At 54.6% G+C, this 14580-nt stretch overlaps 2 protein-coding genes across 2 annotated transcripts; one reads left to right on the forward strand and one right to left on the reverse strand.

Annotated features, from left to right (window-relative positions):
* Positions 1 to 987: 987 nt before the first annotated feature.
* KIF22 (kinesin family member 22) lies at positions 988 to 9896 on the reverse strand. Its single transcript, XM_072119492.1, has 14 exons — positions 9738 to 9896; positions 8037 to 8235; positions 7830 to 7957; positions 5979 to 6139; positions 5694 to 5903; positions 4967 to 5197; positions 4728 to 4881; positions 4545 to 4644; positions 4299 to 4467; positions 2591 to 2801; positions 2418 to 2473; positions 1782 to 1979; positions 1541 to 1600; positions 988 to 1456 (listed from the first exon to the last, which is right to left on the reverse strand). Exons 2-14 carry the CDS (start codon positions 8225 to 8227, stop codon positions 1427 to 1429), a joined length of 1899 nt encoding a protein of 632 aa, XP_071975593.1. The 5' UTR covers positions 8228 to 8235; positions 9738 to 9896; the 3' UTR covers positions 988 to 1426.
* A 245-nt stretch (positions 9897 to 10141) lies between these two features.
* PAGR1 (PAXIP1 associated glutamate rich protein 1) lies at positions 10142 to 13642 on the forward strand. Its single transcript, XM_072119493.1, has 4 exons — positions 10142 to 10300; positions 10695 to 11116; positions 11670 to 11755; positions 13255 to 13642. Exons 2-4 carry the CDS (start codon positions 10695 to 10697, stop codon positions 13437 to 13439), a joined length of 693 nt encoding a protein of 230 aa, XP_071975594.1. The 5' UTR covers positions 10142 to 10300; the 3' UTR covers positions 13440 to 13642.
* The last annotated feature ends 938 nt before the right edge of the window (positions 13643 to 14580 follow it).

Raw genomic sequence — 14580 nt, forward strand, 5'->3', positions numbered from 1 at the left:
GGAGGTCATACAGGCACGTGGAGGCCACACACACTACTGAGCCTCATCAGGAGCATGGCGAGGCATCATAGGGAGGTCATACAGGCGCATGGAGGCCACACACACTACTGAGCCTCAGCAGGAGCATGGCGAGGCATCATAGGGAGGTCATACAGGCGCATGGAGGTCACACACACAATACTGAGCCTCAGCAGGAGCATGGCGAGGCATCATAGGGAGGTCATACAGGCACATGGAGGCCACACACACTACTGAGCCCCATCAGGTGCATGGGGAGGCGTTGAATATTCAATCTCTTGCTCCGTGCATCAAAGATTCATCTCCAGAATCCAACCAATCCTGACAATTGAAACCTCTTAATGCAGCAGTCAGGCTCCTCTTTCCGACCAAACGCTACACGGATGCCTCCAGTCTGTGCCAATCACTGCACTGGCTGCCCGTCTCCAATTTAAAATAATAACCCTTATCCACAAAGCTCTGCATAACGCTGCACCTCCCTATCGTCCCCCACATGATCTGCCAGTGATATTAGATTGATCTCTACCTTAATTCAAACCTCTCGCACATCTCCAGGACTTCTCACGAGCTGCCCCAATTCTCTGGAATGCCCTTCCCCGGACTTTAAGACTAATACCCACCCTCCAAAGCTTAAAACCTGCTCTTATATCCCATCTCTCTAGGCAGATCAATCAGCCCCTCGGAACTGCATGAAATGTCACCTCTCATTATTAAACCAGTGTCCTCATCCATCCTGATAACATAATATGACAGAAAATCCCTTGTGCAGAATATGTAATATTTTCCAAAATATTAGTTGGTTGCTATAAACCTTGACATTTCTGAAAATGTTACATATTTTACTAATTTTTGGCAGTTTAAAAAAAATAAATAAAAAATAAAAAGATAAAAATCGCCCAAAAAGGCAGAAATGAGGCCACGACCAATAAATGCGGCGCATAGATAAACGCGGCTTCTATAGAAACATCATAAATAAAAAAGCAGAGACATTTTATTAACAATAGGGGGGGGGGGCACTATAACAGACACGATTCATTTGAAGGATAATACAGAGTAAGACATGGAGATCCATCAGCCCCGGGGCACGGGGGCAATTCATAGGGGCAAGAGAATAACTTATGAGCCCATCTGCTCCGCGGTCCTGACAGATCAATCCCTCCAAGTCTCTGTCACATGACCCGTCCTATATACAAGAGTGGTTACCTATATGGCGCCTCGTGTAGGGGTGGGGGGCTGCACGGATAAAACCAAAAGCACTAGAAACAAAATGCAATTATAAAAACAGGGCAGCGCCCCCTGCAGTCACCCCCTCTCACAGCGACATAGCGGAGGGCGATGCTGGCGAATAGTTGGGTTCATAGAATCCATGAGGTGAAGCTTCTCTCTGAGAAGTTGGGGTCCGGGGGGCTCAGCTCGCTGCTATGCTCAGGATGTTAATCTGTGGAGAGGATAAATATTATCAGTACAAAATACTGAAAAGTACAACTTTCAGAGTCATAAATAAAAACAACCTGGACTTCACCTTTAAGAAGGAGCTGACAAGTTTGACGGACATCCCTTCCATAGAGGCCAGGTCCTCCACCTGCAAGAGAGGCGACATGTTATCCGGGAGCCGCCATGTACCCCACCATGGTATATAACGGGGTGTCCCTCCCCCCAGCATCATGTGACCAGCCGCTCCGTTCACACGTGGGGGGGGGGGGGGGGGGGTTTGCTAGAACAGGACCCCATCTCCGGTTATCAGATGCAACTTTAATCCTTACATTCTTAAAGGGGCCGTTGACCTCCCTCCAGCCCACGATCAGCTTGGCCTTCTTGTCCCCGATCTTCTGCAGAGACTTCAGCTCTTTCACGGATCCGTTGTTCAGCAGATGCAGGATCTTCTGGCGGCCGCTCTGCAGCAGATCCGTTCTCACGTTCACCTCCCAGTCGGGTTTGTTCTCTTGGCCGGTGTGCGCCCCCTGTGGAAGAGAAACGTATGATAAGGGAGACCCCCACATAAAACTCAAGACTGTCCCCGATCCAGCCTCCTAACGTGACATCAGCGGAGGCGTCCAGGGATGGGCTGGGTGCACTCTCCCACCCTCCGTATTCTCATCTGGACATTCACATTTAATTTAAATATATTCATCACCTGGATGTTATTAAAAAGAAAAATGTATATGTGTAAAGACAATGTCACATCAATATAGAAACAGAACAGCTGTCCTTGGATACGACCACTGCTATGGAAACGAGTAGTTTTTGTCTGGTTTGCATTTTTTGCTATCACTTTGTATGGGCCAGAGGAGAGATTTGAAGGACCTGCGCATCCGATGCATCACACAACAAGTTCTGCGTTTACTAAATATATTCGTTATGGCCAAAATACAAGGTTGTGTAAATGAGGTCTCACTCACCCGTTTCTTCTTCTCGATCACGATGATCCCGTCTTCGTTCACATTTTGATTGAGACCTGGAGAAAATAACAAAACCATGGACATAAGACTCCGGCAGAAGAAGTGCGTAGTCTGAGCGTGTGATAATCCCCAGGGGCCCCGGACCCTCCCCAGGACTGGGCCACGGAGCTCACCCTGAGCCGTCAGGTCTCCGAGTTTCTCTCGCTGCAGCGGCAGGACGCGGACCACCTTCTTGGCCTTGGCAGTAGAGGTGGCGCGGGTCCTCAGGGGCGCCCGGAAGGTGCTCTCATTCACACTGGAATCCGACAACTCAAACTCAGAGCTGGTAGATTTCTCCATACGAGACACCAGCGCCTTCTCCTCCTCCAGCTTCTTCTTCAGCCGCTGAGGAACGGGAAGACACCGAGAGATTAGGGTATGAAAATAGACAGGATAAAGGTTCAGCAGGTTCACAGTAGATGTGGATGGAAAAAGACATCACCTCAAAACCACCAAGACAGAAATCACCGGGGCGAGAGGGCGTGCACCCCCGGGCACTGGAGGAACTATGTACCATGATCAGTGTCCCTGCTTACAGTGAGCTTCCGGCTGACCACTCCCATTTGTCCCCATCTCTCCGCACCGATTCAGGCGCTGGGATATGGTGACGGATGGCAGTGGCCGATTGGACGCTCCCGAAGAACAGAATCAGACGGACCGCGGGAGCGTTTTTTTAACGCCTGCCCAGCCCCTAATTTTATCAAATTCTCGGACAACCCCTTCAATATTTTTATAAACTTGACTGTGTAAGCCCTCTAATATTTGCAGATGATACTAAGCTCTGTAAAGTAAATAACACTGAGGCTGATAATAAAACATGACCGAGCGATTTGTGAGAAGTTGGAGAAATGGCTGATGAGGTTTAAAGGAAATCAAACACACCTACATATACTTACCTACACTCCTCTTCATGCCGATCCCAGCTGTGGTCTTTAATCTTGAAACACTGGGATCACCTGAAAAAAAAGTTATGGAAAGCGGCCGGAACGTGGGGACAAGACGCCCAGCGCTGCTAATTATTCACGCCTCCTGCGTTCCAGACGACTTTTCATAACTAATTTTCTATTTCAGGTGATCCCATCATTTCAAGATTAAAGAAGACCCCCGCCGGGATCAGGATGGGGCGGAGTGTAGGGAAGTATGTTAAGGTGATTTTTTTTTTTTGAACTGGTAGATTCCTTTAATGTAGATAAATGTAAAGTTATGCACTTGGGCCGTGGAAACAAAAAGTATAATTATGTTCTAAATGGTCAATTACTTAGTAAAACTGAAGCTGAAAAGGACTTGGGCGTATTGGTGGATGGTAAACTTAATTTTAGTGACCAGAGCCAGGCGGCTGCTGCTAAAGCAAATAAAATAATGGGATGTATCAAGAGAGGAATAGATTCTCATGATAAAGACATAGTTTTGCCCTTATACAAATCCCTGGTCAGACCACACATGGAATATTGTGTACAGTTTTGGGCACCAGTGTATAAAAAGGACATAGTAGAGCTGGAACGGGTGCAGAGGAGAGCAACCCGGATTATTAGGGGAATGGGGGAACTAGAATACTCAGTTTAGAAAAAAGACGACATTACAATGTACAAATACCTGAACGGACAGTACAAGGATCTCTCCAAAGATCTTTTTATACCTCGGCCTGTGACCAGGACAAGGGGGCATCCTCTACATCCTCACTATAGCCGCAATATTAGAGCTCAAGCCGAGCATCTGCTCCATCATCTCCCATCTGGCCACTTACCTATATAGATTGGTCACACAATCCCTCTAAGAACGGGTGAAGGCTGTAATCCTCCGCTCTGACACTACAGTGACGCCAGGGCCGAGCTCCAGACTCACCTCAATCTCCACCTGACTCTCCTCCAGCTTCTTCATCAGGGCCACGCGCTCGCGTTTGGGGGTGCTGAGGATCTGGGTTTCCATCGTTGCCTTCTCGGTCAGGATCCGGTCCAGCTTCAGCAGCCTCTCCACCACTGCCGGGTCTAAGGAGGCCAACTTGATGTTCTTCCTGCAAGACAGCAGAATGGTGAGTGACAGGCAAGTATAACACAACCCGTGTGCCCCTACTGTCCCGCAGGCTCTTACTGAATGGGAGACTCTTCTATGGAATCCATCTTGGTTTTTTTACGATTAGACAGAGCTGAATTCTCCATATCTTCCCGGGGTCTCTTCATGGTGGGTTGTGCTGGGGAGGGGATAAGAGGCGACATGAGATCACATGCGTCTGGTGGAGGGTCTGTGGTGCGGTCTCTGCGGGTGATCACCTACCTGGTCCCTGAGTGGTCGCCTGGCTGAACGGCTTGTTGATTATCTGCTTAGACTTGGCAGCAAAGTTGAGGGCAGTGAGTGTGTCGAAGTAATACTTCTGCTCCGGAGCGATGTTGGTGATCATGACGCTGTGTGCCGAACCTCCCAGCGAATCCTGACAAGACGGAGGACATAACATCAGACCAGCGATATCCAACCATCAAAGCCTTGAGCCAGTCTCTGGGGTCAGGACCTCTCACCTGCAGGAGCCGGGTCAGCTTGCTGTCTCTGTAGGGGATTCTGGGGAGCCCCTGGTTTAGGGCATCCACCACTTTGCTGAGTGTGAACAGAGACGAGTTGATGGCGCCGCTCTCCTTCAGGCGGATGCCCTCATTCCCGGTGCGGCGGTTGTCCTCCGATCCCGCCAGGTCTATTAGGTACAACTTTCCGTTCAGCTGCCGATACGGAGAGATCTGCTGAGTTTTCTGCACCTGCGGGGATGAATCAAAGTTTCACTGCTGAGATTTGCTTCAATGTACAAGTAACCTCCTACCTGACAGCAGCTGGGGACACATGGAAGGCTCCGGTGCCAGTAGCTTTAGGGCCCATGTCAGGGCTGTTCCAGGTATAGACTATGGCAGCAATCCTTCCCTACCAGGACAGAAGCCCCATCCAAATCCCCGGCGCCACCTACTGCTGGGGGAGCACATTACCCTCCATTATAAATCAAACACTAAGCAGCGCTGAATAGTCTGCTTCCTCAAAAGCCGTGAAAACCCTGCGGGCTTAATTAGAGGGCAACTTTCAGTCTACAAAGCGAATGCGCCCTAATCCGACTGACCGAGGAGCGAGACCACCTGCTGCACAGAGAGAAGACCCTCAGAACAACAATGGCTGCGCCACAGTCCATGACGAGGGCAGCAGCCAGTACTGCCCTCAAACATCAGGGCTGCCCTCAGTGGCTCATAGACCGGCGCTGCCCCTCACCTTAATAATCAGCACGGCGTGGCTGCGGCTGGAGCGGTCGTTCAGTTTGGTGCTCGCGACTGTGCGGTTCTGGTTGGCACGAAATAAATACTCATCAAAGTCTGAGAAGGTGACAATGTCCTTCTGGGTCACCCCCGGGATGAGGATGTTGTGGTCTTTATCTTCTCGGATGGGAAGATCCTTGTTTTTGGGCTCCAACAAATCCATCACCTGTGGAGACAAGTGTTAGATACATCCCATAGATAGCGGCGAGGTCCAGCGGCGCCGTGCGAGGAGGCGACCCACCTTCTCCTGGTAGATCTCCACATAGGACATGGTGATGGTGTAGCTCCAGTTCTCCTCCACAGGTTTATCCTTCATCCCCCGTGTCATCTGCAGGAGGTCCATGACAGCTCGTGGTATGATCCCCGGCTCGTCTGGTGTCCCCAGCATCGTGTGGGTCTTACCTGCAGAGGAGGGGACACAGGGTGGGGGGTCAGGGACCATCTTAGGGGAGTCAGAGTCGTGGTAAAACATTCCAACTCCACAAACAAATTATAAAAATTCTGAAATTTCTTATCTAAGGATTTAGGCCAAGGGTGAACAACATTTATAGGTCCTGGGGCTGAACTATATGGGGCAGAACCAGTAACCAGAACACTAGATGCTCCAACAACCTCAGTACAGGACAAAATGCAACCCCAGAAATAATAAATATCACCCCAATAATAGTGGAGACGACAAAACTCCTCTGGTTCGCTGTCTTTTCTTCCCCTGCCGCACACCGCCGCAGCTCCTCCTCTCCTCCCTGCGCCGCAGCTCCTCCTCGCCGCACACCGCCGCAGCTCCTCCTCGCCGCACACCGCCGCAGCTCCTCCTCTCCTCCCTGCGCCGCAGCTCCTCCTCTCCTCCCTGCGCCGCAGCTCCTCCTCTCCTCCCTGCGCCGCAGCTCCTCCTCTCCTCCCTGCGCCGCAGCTCCTCCTCTCCTCCCTGCGCCGCAGCTCCTCCTCTCCTCCCTGCGCCGCAGCTCCTCCTCTCCTCCCTGCGCCGCAGCTCCTCCTCTCCTCCCTGCGCCGCAGCTCCTCCTCTCCTCCCTGCGCCGCAGCTCCTCCTCTCCTCCCTGCGCCGCAGCTCCTCCTCTCCTCCCTGCGCCGCAGCTCCTCCTCTCCTCCCTGCGCCGCAGCTCCTCCTCTCCTCCCTGCGCCGCAGCTCCTCCTCTCCTCCCTGCGCCGCAGCTCCTCCTCTCCTCCCTGCGCCGCAGCTCCTCCTCTCCTCCCTGCGCCGCAGCTCCTCCTCTCCTCCCTGCGCCGCAGCTCCTCCTCTCCTCCCTGCGCCGCACACCGCAGCTTCTCCTCCCTGCACCGCACACTGCAGCTTCTTCTCTCCTCCCTGCACCGCACACTGCAGCTTCTCCTCTCCTCCCTGCACCGCACACTGCAGCTTCTCCTCTCCTCCCTGCACCGCACACTGCAGCTTCTTCTCTCCTCCCTGCAACGCACACTGCAGCTTCTCCTCTCCTCCCTGCAACGCACACTGCAGCTTCTCCTCTCCTCCCTGCAACGCACACTGCAGCTTCTCCTCTCCTCCCTGCAACGCACACTGCAGCTTCTCCTCTCCTCCCTGCAACGCACACTGCAGCTTCTCCTCTCCTCCCTGCACCGCACACTGCAGCTTCTCCTCTCCTCCCTGCAAGTTGAACTTACCACTCCCGAGTCCCCTCCTGCTCCTGACATCAGCGCATATACAAAGTCAAGACACAGAGTGGCAGGAAAAGACCAAGGAGCAGCGAGGACTAGGCTGCAGTCACCACCATCAGCCCCCTGCACCAATGGTCATCAGTTATGGAAACATTCATTGGAACCGCACTGTATGCAGAGGCTTGTGCATCCTCTTCTAGGCTGAGATGAATGTGTGCTGCACTTTATGTACATGCTCAGTAGTGAAGCTCCTCAGCCACAGGTCAGAGGAACAAGGCTCTGGAGAGAAGTGTCTGTGTTTATCTCGGCATCTACTAGAGGGACCAGGATAACAGGACTGCGGAATCAGTTACCATTATGGTGGAGCAGGAGTCAGGGAAATTGAGTCATCAGAGGTTTGGCTCAGACTCCACAGTTCAGGGACCCCAAAACTTTCCAGGACCGGCATGATGCTACCTACCTGCTCCTGTGGGTCCATATGCAAACACACTGGCATTCTGCCCAACCAGCAGGTGAGCGAGGATGGGGTGCACGGACCCCGTGTAGATCTCGTGCTGAGAGGCCTTGTCCCCATAAAACGCATCAAACCTGCGGAGCACAAAGAGGTCACAGGGGTCAGACCTGTCCCGGGGGGGGTCGCTGTATGCAGAGGGGTCCGGGCACTTACTGGTACTGCATGGTCTCCAGCCGGTTCCTCCAGTTGATGATCTCCAGTGACTGTGAGTCCAGGCCCCGCACACAGGCCTTGTCCTCCTCCTTCTCCATGTACGGCCGGAGCCGCACGGCCACACGTACACGGGAGGGGGAGGGCTTCTTACTGCCCCCCGCGCCATCCAGCATGCTCACCCTCTTCGCCATGACTGATGCTGCAGAATAATGACAGATATCAGCACTAGACATACCCCCCTCCCCCAGCAGCAGCAGCTCTCCCTTCAGACTCAGCCGCCCCCCCAACAGCAGCAGCTCCCCCTTCATACTGAGCGCCCCCCCCCCCCCAGCAGCAGCAGCTCCCCCTTCATACTGAGCGCCCCCCCCCCCCCGGCAGCAGCAGCTCCCCCTTCATACTCAGCGCCCCCACAGCAGCAGCAGCAGCTCCCCCTTCATACTGAGCGCCCCCCCCCCCCGGCAGCAGCAGCTCCCCCTTCATACTCAGCGCCCCCACAGCAGCAGCAGCAGCTCCCCCTTCATACTGAGCGCCCCCCCCCCCCGGCAGCAGCAGCTCCCCCTTCATTCTGAGCGCCCCCACAGCAGCAGCAGCAGCTCCCCCTTCGTACTGAGCGCCCCCCCCAGCAGCAGCTCCCCCTTCATACTGAGCGCCCCCCCCAGCAGCAGCAGCTCCCCCTTCATACTGAGCACCCCCCCAGCAGCAGCAGCTCCCCCTTCATACTGAGCACCCCCCCAGCAGCAGCAGCTCCCCCTTCATACTGAGTGCCCCCCCGGCAGCAGCAGCAGCTCCCCCTTCATACTGAGCGCCCCCCCCCAGCAGCAGCAGCAGCTCCCCCTTCATACTGAGCGCCCCCCGGCAGCAGCAGCTCCCCCTTCATACAGAGCCCCCCCCCCCCCAGCAGCAGCAGCTCCCCCTTCATACTGAGCGCCCCCCCCAGCAGCAGCAGCAGCAGCTCCCCCTTCGTACTGAGCGCCCCCCCCCAGCAGCAGCAGCAGCTCCCCCTTCATACTGAGCACCCCCCAGCAGCAGCAGCTCCCCCTTCATACTGAGCGCCCCCCAGCAGCAGCAGCTCCCCCTTCATACTGAGCGCCCCCCAGCAGCAGCAGCTCCCCCTTCGTACTGAGCGCCCCCCCCCAGCAGCAGCAGCAGCTCCCCCTTCATACTGAGCACCCCCCCAGCAGCAGCAGCTCCCCCTTCATACTGAGCGCCCCCCAGCAGCAGCAGCTCCCCCTTCATACTGAGCACCCCCCCAGCAGCAGCAGCTCCCCCTTCATACTGAGCGCCCCCCAGCAGCAGCAGCTCCCCCTTCATACTGAGCACCCCCCCAGCAGCAGCAGCTCCCCCTTCATACTGAGCACCCCCCAGCAGCAGCAGCTCCCCCTTCATACTGAGCGCCCCCCGGCAGCAGCAGCTCCCCCTTCATACTGAGCGCCCCCCAGCAGCAGCAGCTCCCCCTTCATACTGAGCGCCCCCCCCGGCAGCAGCAGCAGCTCCCCCTTCATACTGAGCCGCCACTTCTCACCATCACCTCTCGGCCGCCCTGCACCCGGCCCCGTTCCGCACCCGGCCCCGTTCCGCACCCGGCCCCGTTCCGCACCCACCTCTCCTCTCCCCCTGCCCCCGCACCCTCCTCTCCCCCTGCCCCCGCACCCTCCTCTCCCCCTGCCCCCGCACCCTCCTCTCCCCCTGCCCCGCACTCACCTCTTGGGCCTCAATCGCCTTCACACAACATCAGTTATTCGCTCCTCTATTTCGTATTTGGCGACCGCCTTCACTAACAGCCAATGAGAAGCCTCAAGTGCGTCATGTGACGGAGATCCCAAGCTGCCGTCGTGAGGCTTGGAACGCAAACCAATCCCGATTGGTCAGTTTAAAAAACGAAGCCGGCGCCGCCATGGTCAGGTGACTTACGCGGCCATGTTGACTATGGGCAGTCTTCAGCTTGTTAGAATCCGCTCTCAGACTTGTTACCTAAATTCTCATTTTCTAGGGTTTCATATTCTCTTGTGGATGCCGCAAAATGCGCTAAAACTGGAACCTAAGCCCCTGCTGACTCCTGTCCGGACTCCCGCCCAAAATAAAGATGTCCGCCGCAGCTTCCAACACACGCAAACACATCGCCACCGTGCGGACAGGCCGGGACATGGCAGGAGGAGGGAGCAGAACGGATGTCTTGTAATCCTGGCGGGGGAAAACAGCGCAGGAAGATGGCGGCGCCCTCCGCACACTGAGCAGAGGTAGAGGCCGGTGACGGGAGCAGGAGGGTGAGTGACGTGTAATGTAACCGGCTAGACGGCAGATGACGTCACTGCTAGCCAATTACATGCAGACTGGGGGAGTTGTATAAGGTTTTGTACATATGGCTAGTCATATCATAAGTGCAGTGTGAGATCACGTGACTCTATAGGGGGGTCACATGACTCTAATGTATGGTGTGGGACCCCCGTCTGTAGGACCGGGGGGGGAGTCTGGGGACCCCCGTCTGTAGGACCGGGAGGGGAGGTCCGGGGTCCCCCCTCTGTAGGACCGGGGTGAGGGGTGTCCGGGGACCCCCGTCTGTCGGACCAGGGTGGGGGGGTAGGACCGGGAGGGGAGGTCTGGGGTCCCCGGCTGTAGGATTGTAATGTCGTGGCAGTAACTGTTCAGGATTGTGTGCAGATGCAGGAAGCTTCGGAGGATGGCGAGGAGAAGGTGACGTCCGGCATGGAGTCCCTGGCTGTGAAAGAAGGAGGTGAAGAGGAGGAGGAGGAAGAAGAGGAGGCGCGAGAGGTGGACGAGGGGGAGAAGGAAGAAGCTGATGGGGACAAGAGAGAAGAGGAGGAGGAGGGTGACCGGTGCCTGGAGGAGGAGGAGGATGATGAGGACTGGTGCATCCCCTGCAGTGACGATGACCTGGATGAGACGGATGGCTGGACGCCGGCCCCCGAGGAGATCAAGCGCCTGTACGAGCTGATCGCCAGCGACAAGACGCTGCCCCTACAGGTGGACATCCTGCTGCGCCGCCCGCCCACCCCCGAGCCGGACCCCCTGGACGAGGAGTCAGACCAGGAGCAGGAGGAAGAGGAGGAGGAGGAAAAGACGTGAGTGCAAGAGCTCTGCTAGGGAGGCTGAAACTCCTAGAGCAGTCATTCTTCTCACAGCTGAGGGTTTGGTCCAGTTGTTTCAGTCTAGACGTGTACTGGATGCAACTGTAACAAATACTCAGCTGTGTGATGGGAATAAGACTGCGCTAGAAAGGAGTCAAATCTGTTTCAGGTTGTTCTCAAAAGGCCCTGGGGATCGGAGAGAGGGGTAGGTGGACGCCTGGGCTAAGGGGGCCACAGCCAGCAGTACCAGGGCAGAATCCTGGGAAGTGGTGGGAAAATAAAACCCAGCTTTTCCCTCTGCGGTGAGCGGGTCTGTTCTGTGTGTGCCGGATGTACTGGACCGGGGACATCAGGACTCCGGTTTAGCAGTTGTCGGTCCAGTAAATTTTGTGGACCTCAGCTGGGTCACTGGAGATGTGGCGCCGGCCCTTTAAGGGGAGTTGCAGTTGAAGCCATCTATGGGCTCGTATGTGACGGCCTCTAACTCCAGGGGTTGCCCTTTAAGCCGTTGTCCTCAGGTGTCTGATCTTTATCGTCTCCCCCACAGGCCGCCTCCCCCCACGGAATTCGATTTTGGCGATGACGAGCCGATCACTCCGAAAAACTCTTTAATTGATCGGCGGCGAACGCCCGGTAAGTGATGTGGGTGGGGCTTGGTTTTGCAGGACTCCGCCCCCAGTGTACAGCAGGGTGGGCGCACACAAGTGTGCACCTTAGAGTCTTGTACTTGCTGCGCTACAGAACATGAGAAGGTGCATATACAGAGAACTGGCGCTAGGAAGTTATAAGTGTCTATTAATATATAGAATCCATATAAAAAATAACCATGTAAAATCCAACTTAATAAGGATAAACCATCTCGAAAGGGGGAGCTGTTTCACAGTGACTCACTTTTTCTTCAGTAGCGTAGGCCGGAGGGCCACACGGGCCGCTGGTTTTATGATCTTGCATCTATTAGACCTGTATAACGCTATTACCTTTTTTTTTTTTTTTGGACTGTAAGGCGCACCAAAAATCCTTTGATCTTATCAGAATTCAAAGGTGCGCCTCATATATGCATCGTACTCAGACAACAGCTGCCATGTACTGTGCACAGGTCTGCCACTTGATGGTCATTCATCCTTATAATCCGGTGCTCCTTTTATATGATCCGTACTTACAGACAACAGCTGCCTTGTACTGTGCACAGGTCTGCCACCTGCTGGTCATTCATCCTTATAATCCGGTGCGCCTTATATATGAACCTAAACGTTTTAGCAGGCATTTATTGATGGTGCGCCTTATAGTACGAAAAATACGGTACATAAGTTACTGCGTCCCGTTCTGAGATGGTTTAGGTAGATTTTATTTGGATTCTATATATTAAAGGACACCTGTCATCAGGTCTGTGTCACTTGTCCTGTCACTACTACCTGTTGGAGCAGCTCACAAGGATCCCATCCCAGCATTTATCTAGATATTTCATACATTAATCATTATAAAATCATCTATTATTTATCATGTAAATGAGGCTGGTCACATGGTCAGAGGCAGTGATGTCACCCCTGTTACCCCTCCCCTCTCCTCCCCCTGCTCATGTCTGTGTGTAATGTATAGTAAAGCATTGCTAGTGTGTGTGCTGTATCTGCTGACATGCTGCATCCTCCTAATACACAGAGACACAAACATCAGCTACACAAGTACCTGACATGTTCTGCTGTAACATGGCTGCCTGGAGCTGTTGTATCTCTCCCACATACACACACACACACATGCACACACAGGCTGCAGGGGGCGTGGCCACCAGCAAGCACATGGAGCAGCCATTACATGGAGCAGCTGTCAGTCAAGCACTGGGGGTGTGGCTGTGCCTCCCACTCATGAATAGAGTGGACAGCTTGAATATGCTAATGCTTCATTGGACATTTCACAAGTCATTTGCATACAGCTTTAGGACCTCATTGCTTAGGTTTACAGGCATGTAGAGGGACAATGAAGGGGTAGAGGCAATGCTCTCTAATGGCAGTTTATGACAATATCTTTAGTTTAGGGGGGTTATTTTGCATGACGGGTTCTCTTTAATAGACACTAATAATCTTCCTAGCGCCAGTTCTCTGTATATGCAATTATATTTAACCCTTTTTGTTCTGCAGGGAGCTCGTCCCGCAGTCAGAAGAGAGAGGCGCGGCTGGATAAGGTCCTGTCCGACATGAAGCGCCACAAGAAGATCGAGGAGCAGATCCTGAAGACCGGACGAGACCTGTTTGACATGGACCCGGACTCTGTGCCCACCCCCAAACGCTCGTCCGCCATCTTCCCCCGACAGCGAAAGTACTGAGCGGGACATGTGGACTCTCCTGAGCTGCACACAGATGGGATCTGCACCCCCTCCGACCATGACGTTATTAACCATTTCATGTCCACGTGCATCACAGTGGAAAATGTGACCCCAGTATGTCTGGACTGCAGATATTGCTGGGACTTGTAGTCCCTCATTCTGCCCCCCCCCCCTGTCCTGTGTAAATAAATGATCCGCCCACATTGGGTTTGATATTTAGTTTTTTTTTCTTCAGGATCCTTTAGCCCTCAACCCACACACTCATCATGGAGGATGGTGGGGACCCCCCTGTGTCACACTGATCATGGAGGATGGTGGGGACCCCCTCCTGTGTCACATTCATCATGGAGGATGGTGGGGACCCCCTCCTGTGTCACACTGATCATGGAGGATGGTGGGGGACCCCCCCCCCTGTGTCACACTCATCATGGAGGATGGTGGGGGACCCCCCCCCCTGTGTCACACTCATCATGGAGGATGGTGGGGGACCCCCCTGTGTCACACTCATCATGGAGGATGGTGGGGACCCCCCTGTGTCACACTCATCATGGAGGATGGTGGGGACCCCCTGTGTCACAGTCATCATGGAGGATGGTGGGGCCCCCTCCTGTGTCACACTCATCATGGAGGATGGTGGGGCCCCCTCCTGTGTCACACTCATCATGGAGGATGGTGGGGCCCCCTCCTGTGTCACACTCATCATGGAGGATAGTGGGGCCCCCTCCCGTGTCACACTCATCATGGAGGATGGTGGGGACCCCCTCCTGCGTCACACTGATCATGGAGGATTTTGGGGACCCCCCCCTGTGTCACACTGATCATGGAGGAAGGTGGGGGACCCCTTCCTGTGTCACACTCATCATGGAGGATGGTGGGGACCCCCTCCTGTGTCACAATGATCATGGAGGATGGTGGAGACCCCCCCCCCTGTGTCACACTGATCATGGAGGATGGTGGGGACCCCCCTGTGTCACACTCATCATGGAGGATGGTGGGGGCCCCCTCCTGTGTCACACTCATCATGGAGGATGGTGGAGACCCCCCCCCCCCCCCTGTGTCACACTGATCATGGAGGATGGTGGGGACCCCCCTGTGTCACACTCATCATGGAGGATGGTGGAGACCCCCCCCCCCCTGTGTC

This window comes from Engystomops pustulosus, chromosome 8 (genome assembly GCF_040894005.1).
Source record: "Engystomops pustulosus chromosome 8, aEngPut4.maternal, whole genome shotgun sequence".
Taxonomy (NCBI): Eukaryota; Metazoa; Chordata; class Amphibia; order Anura; family Leptodactylidae; genus Engystomops; species Engystomops pustulosus.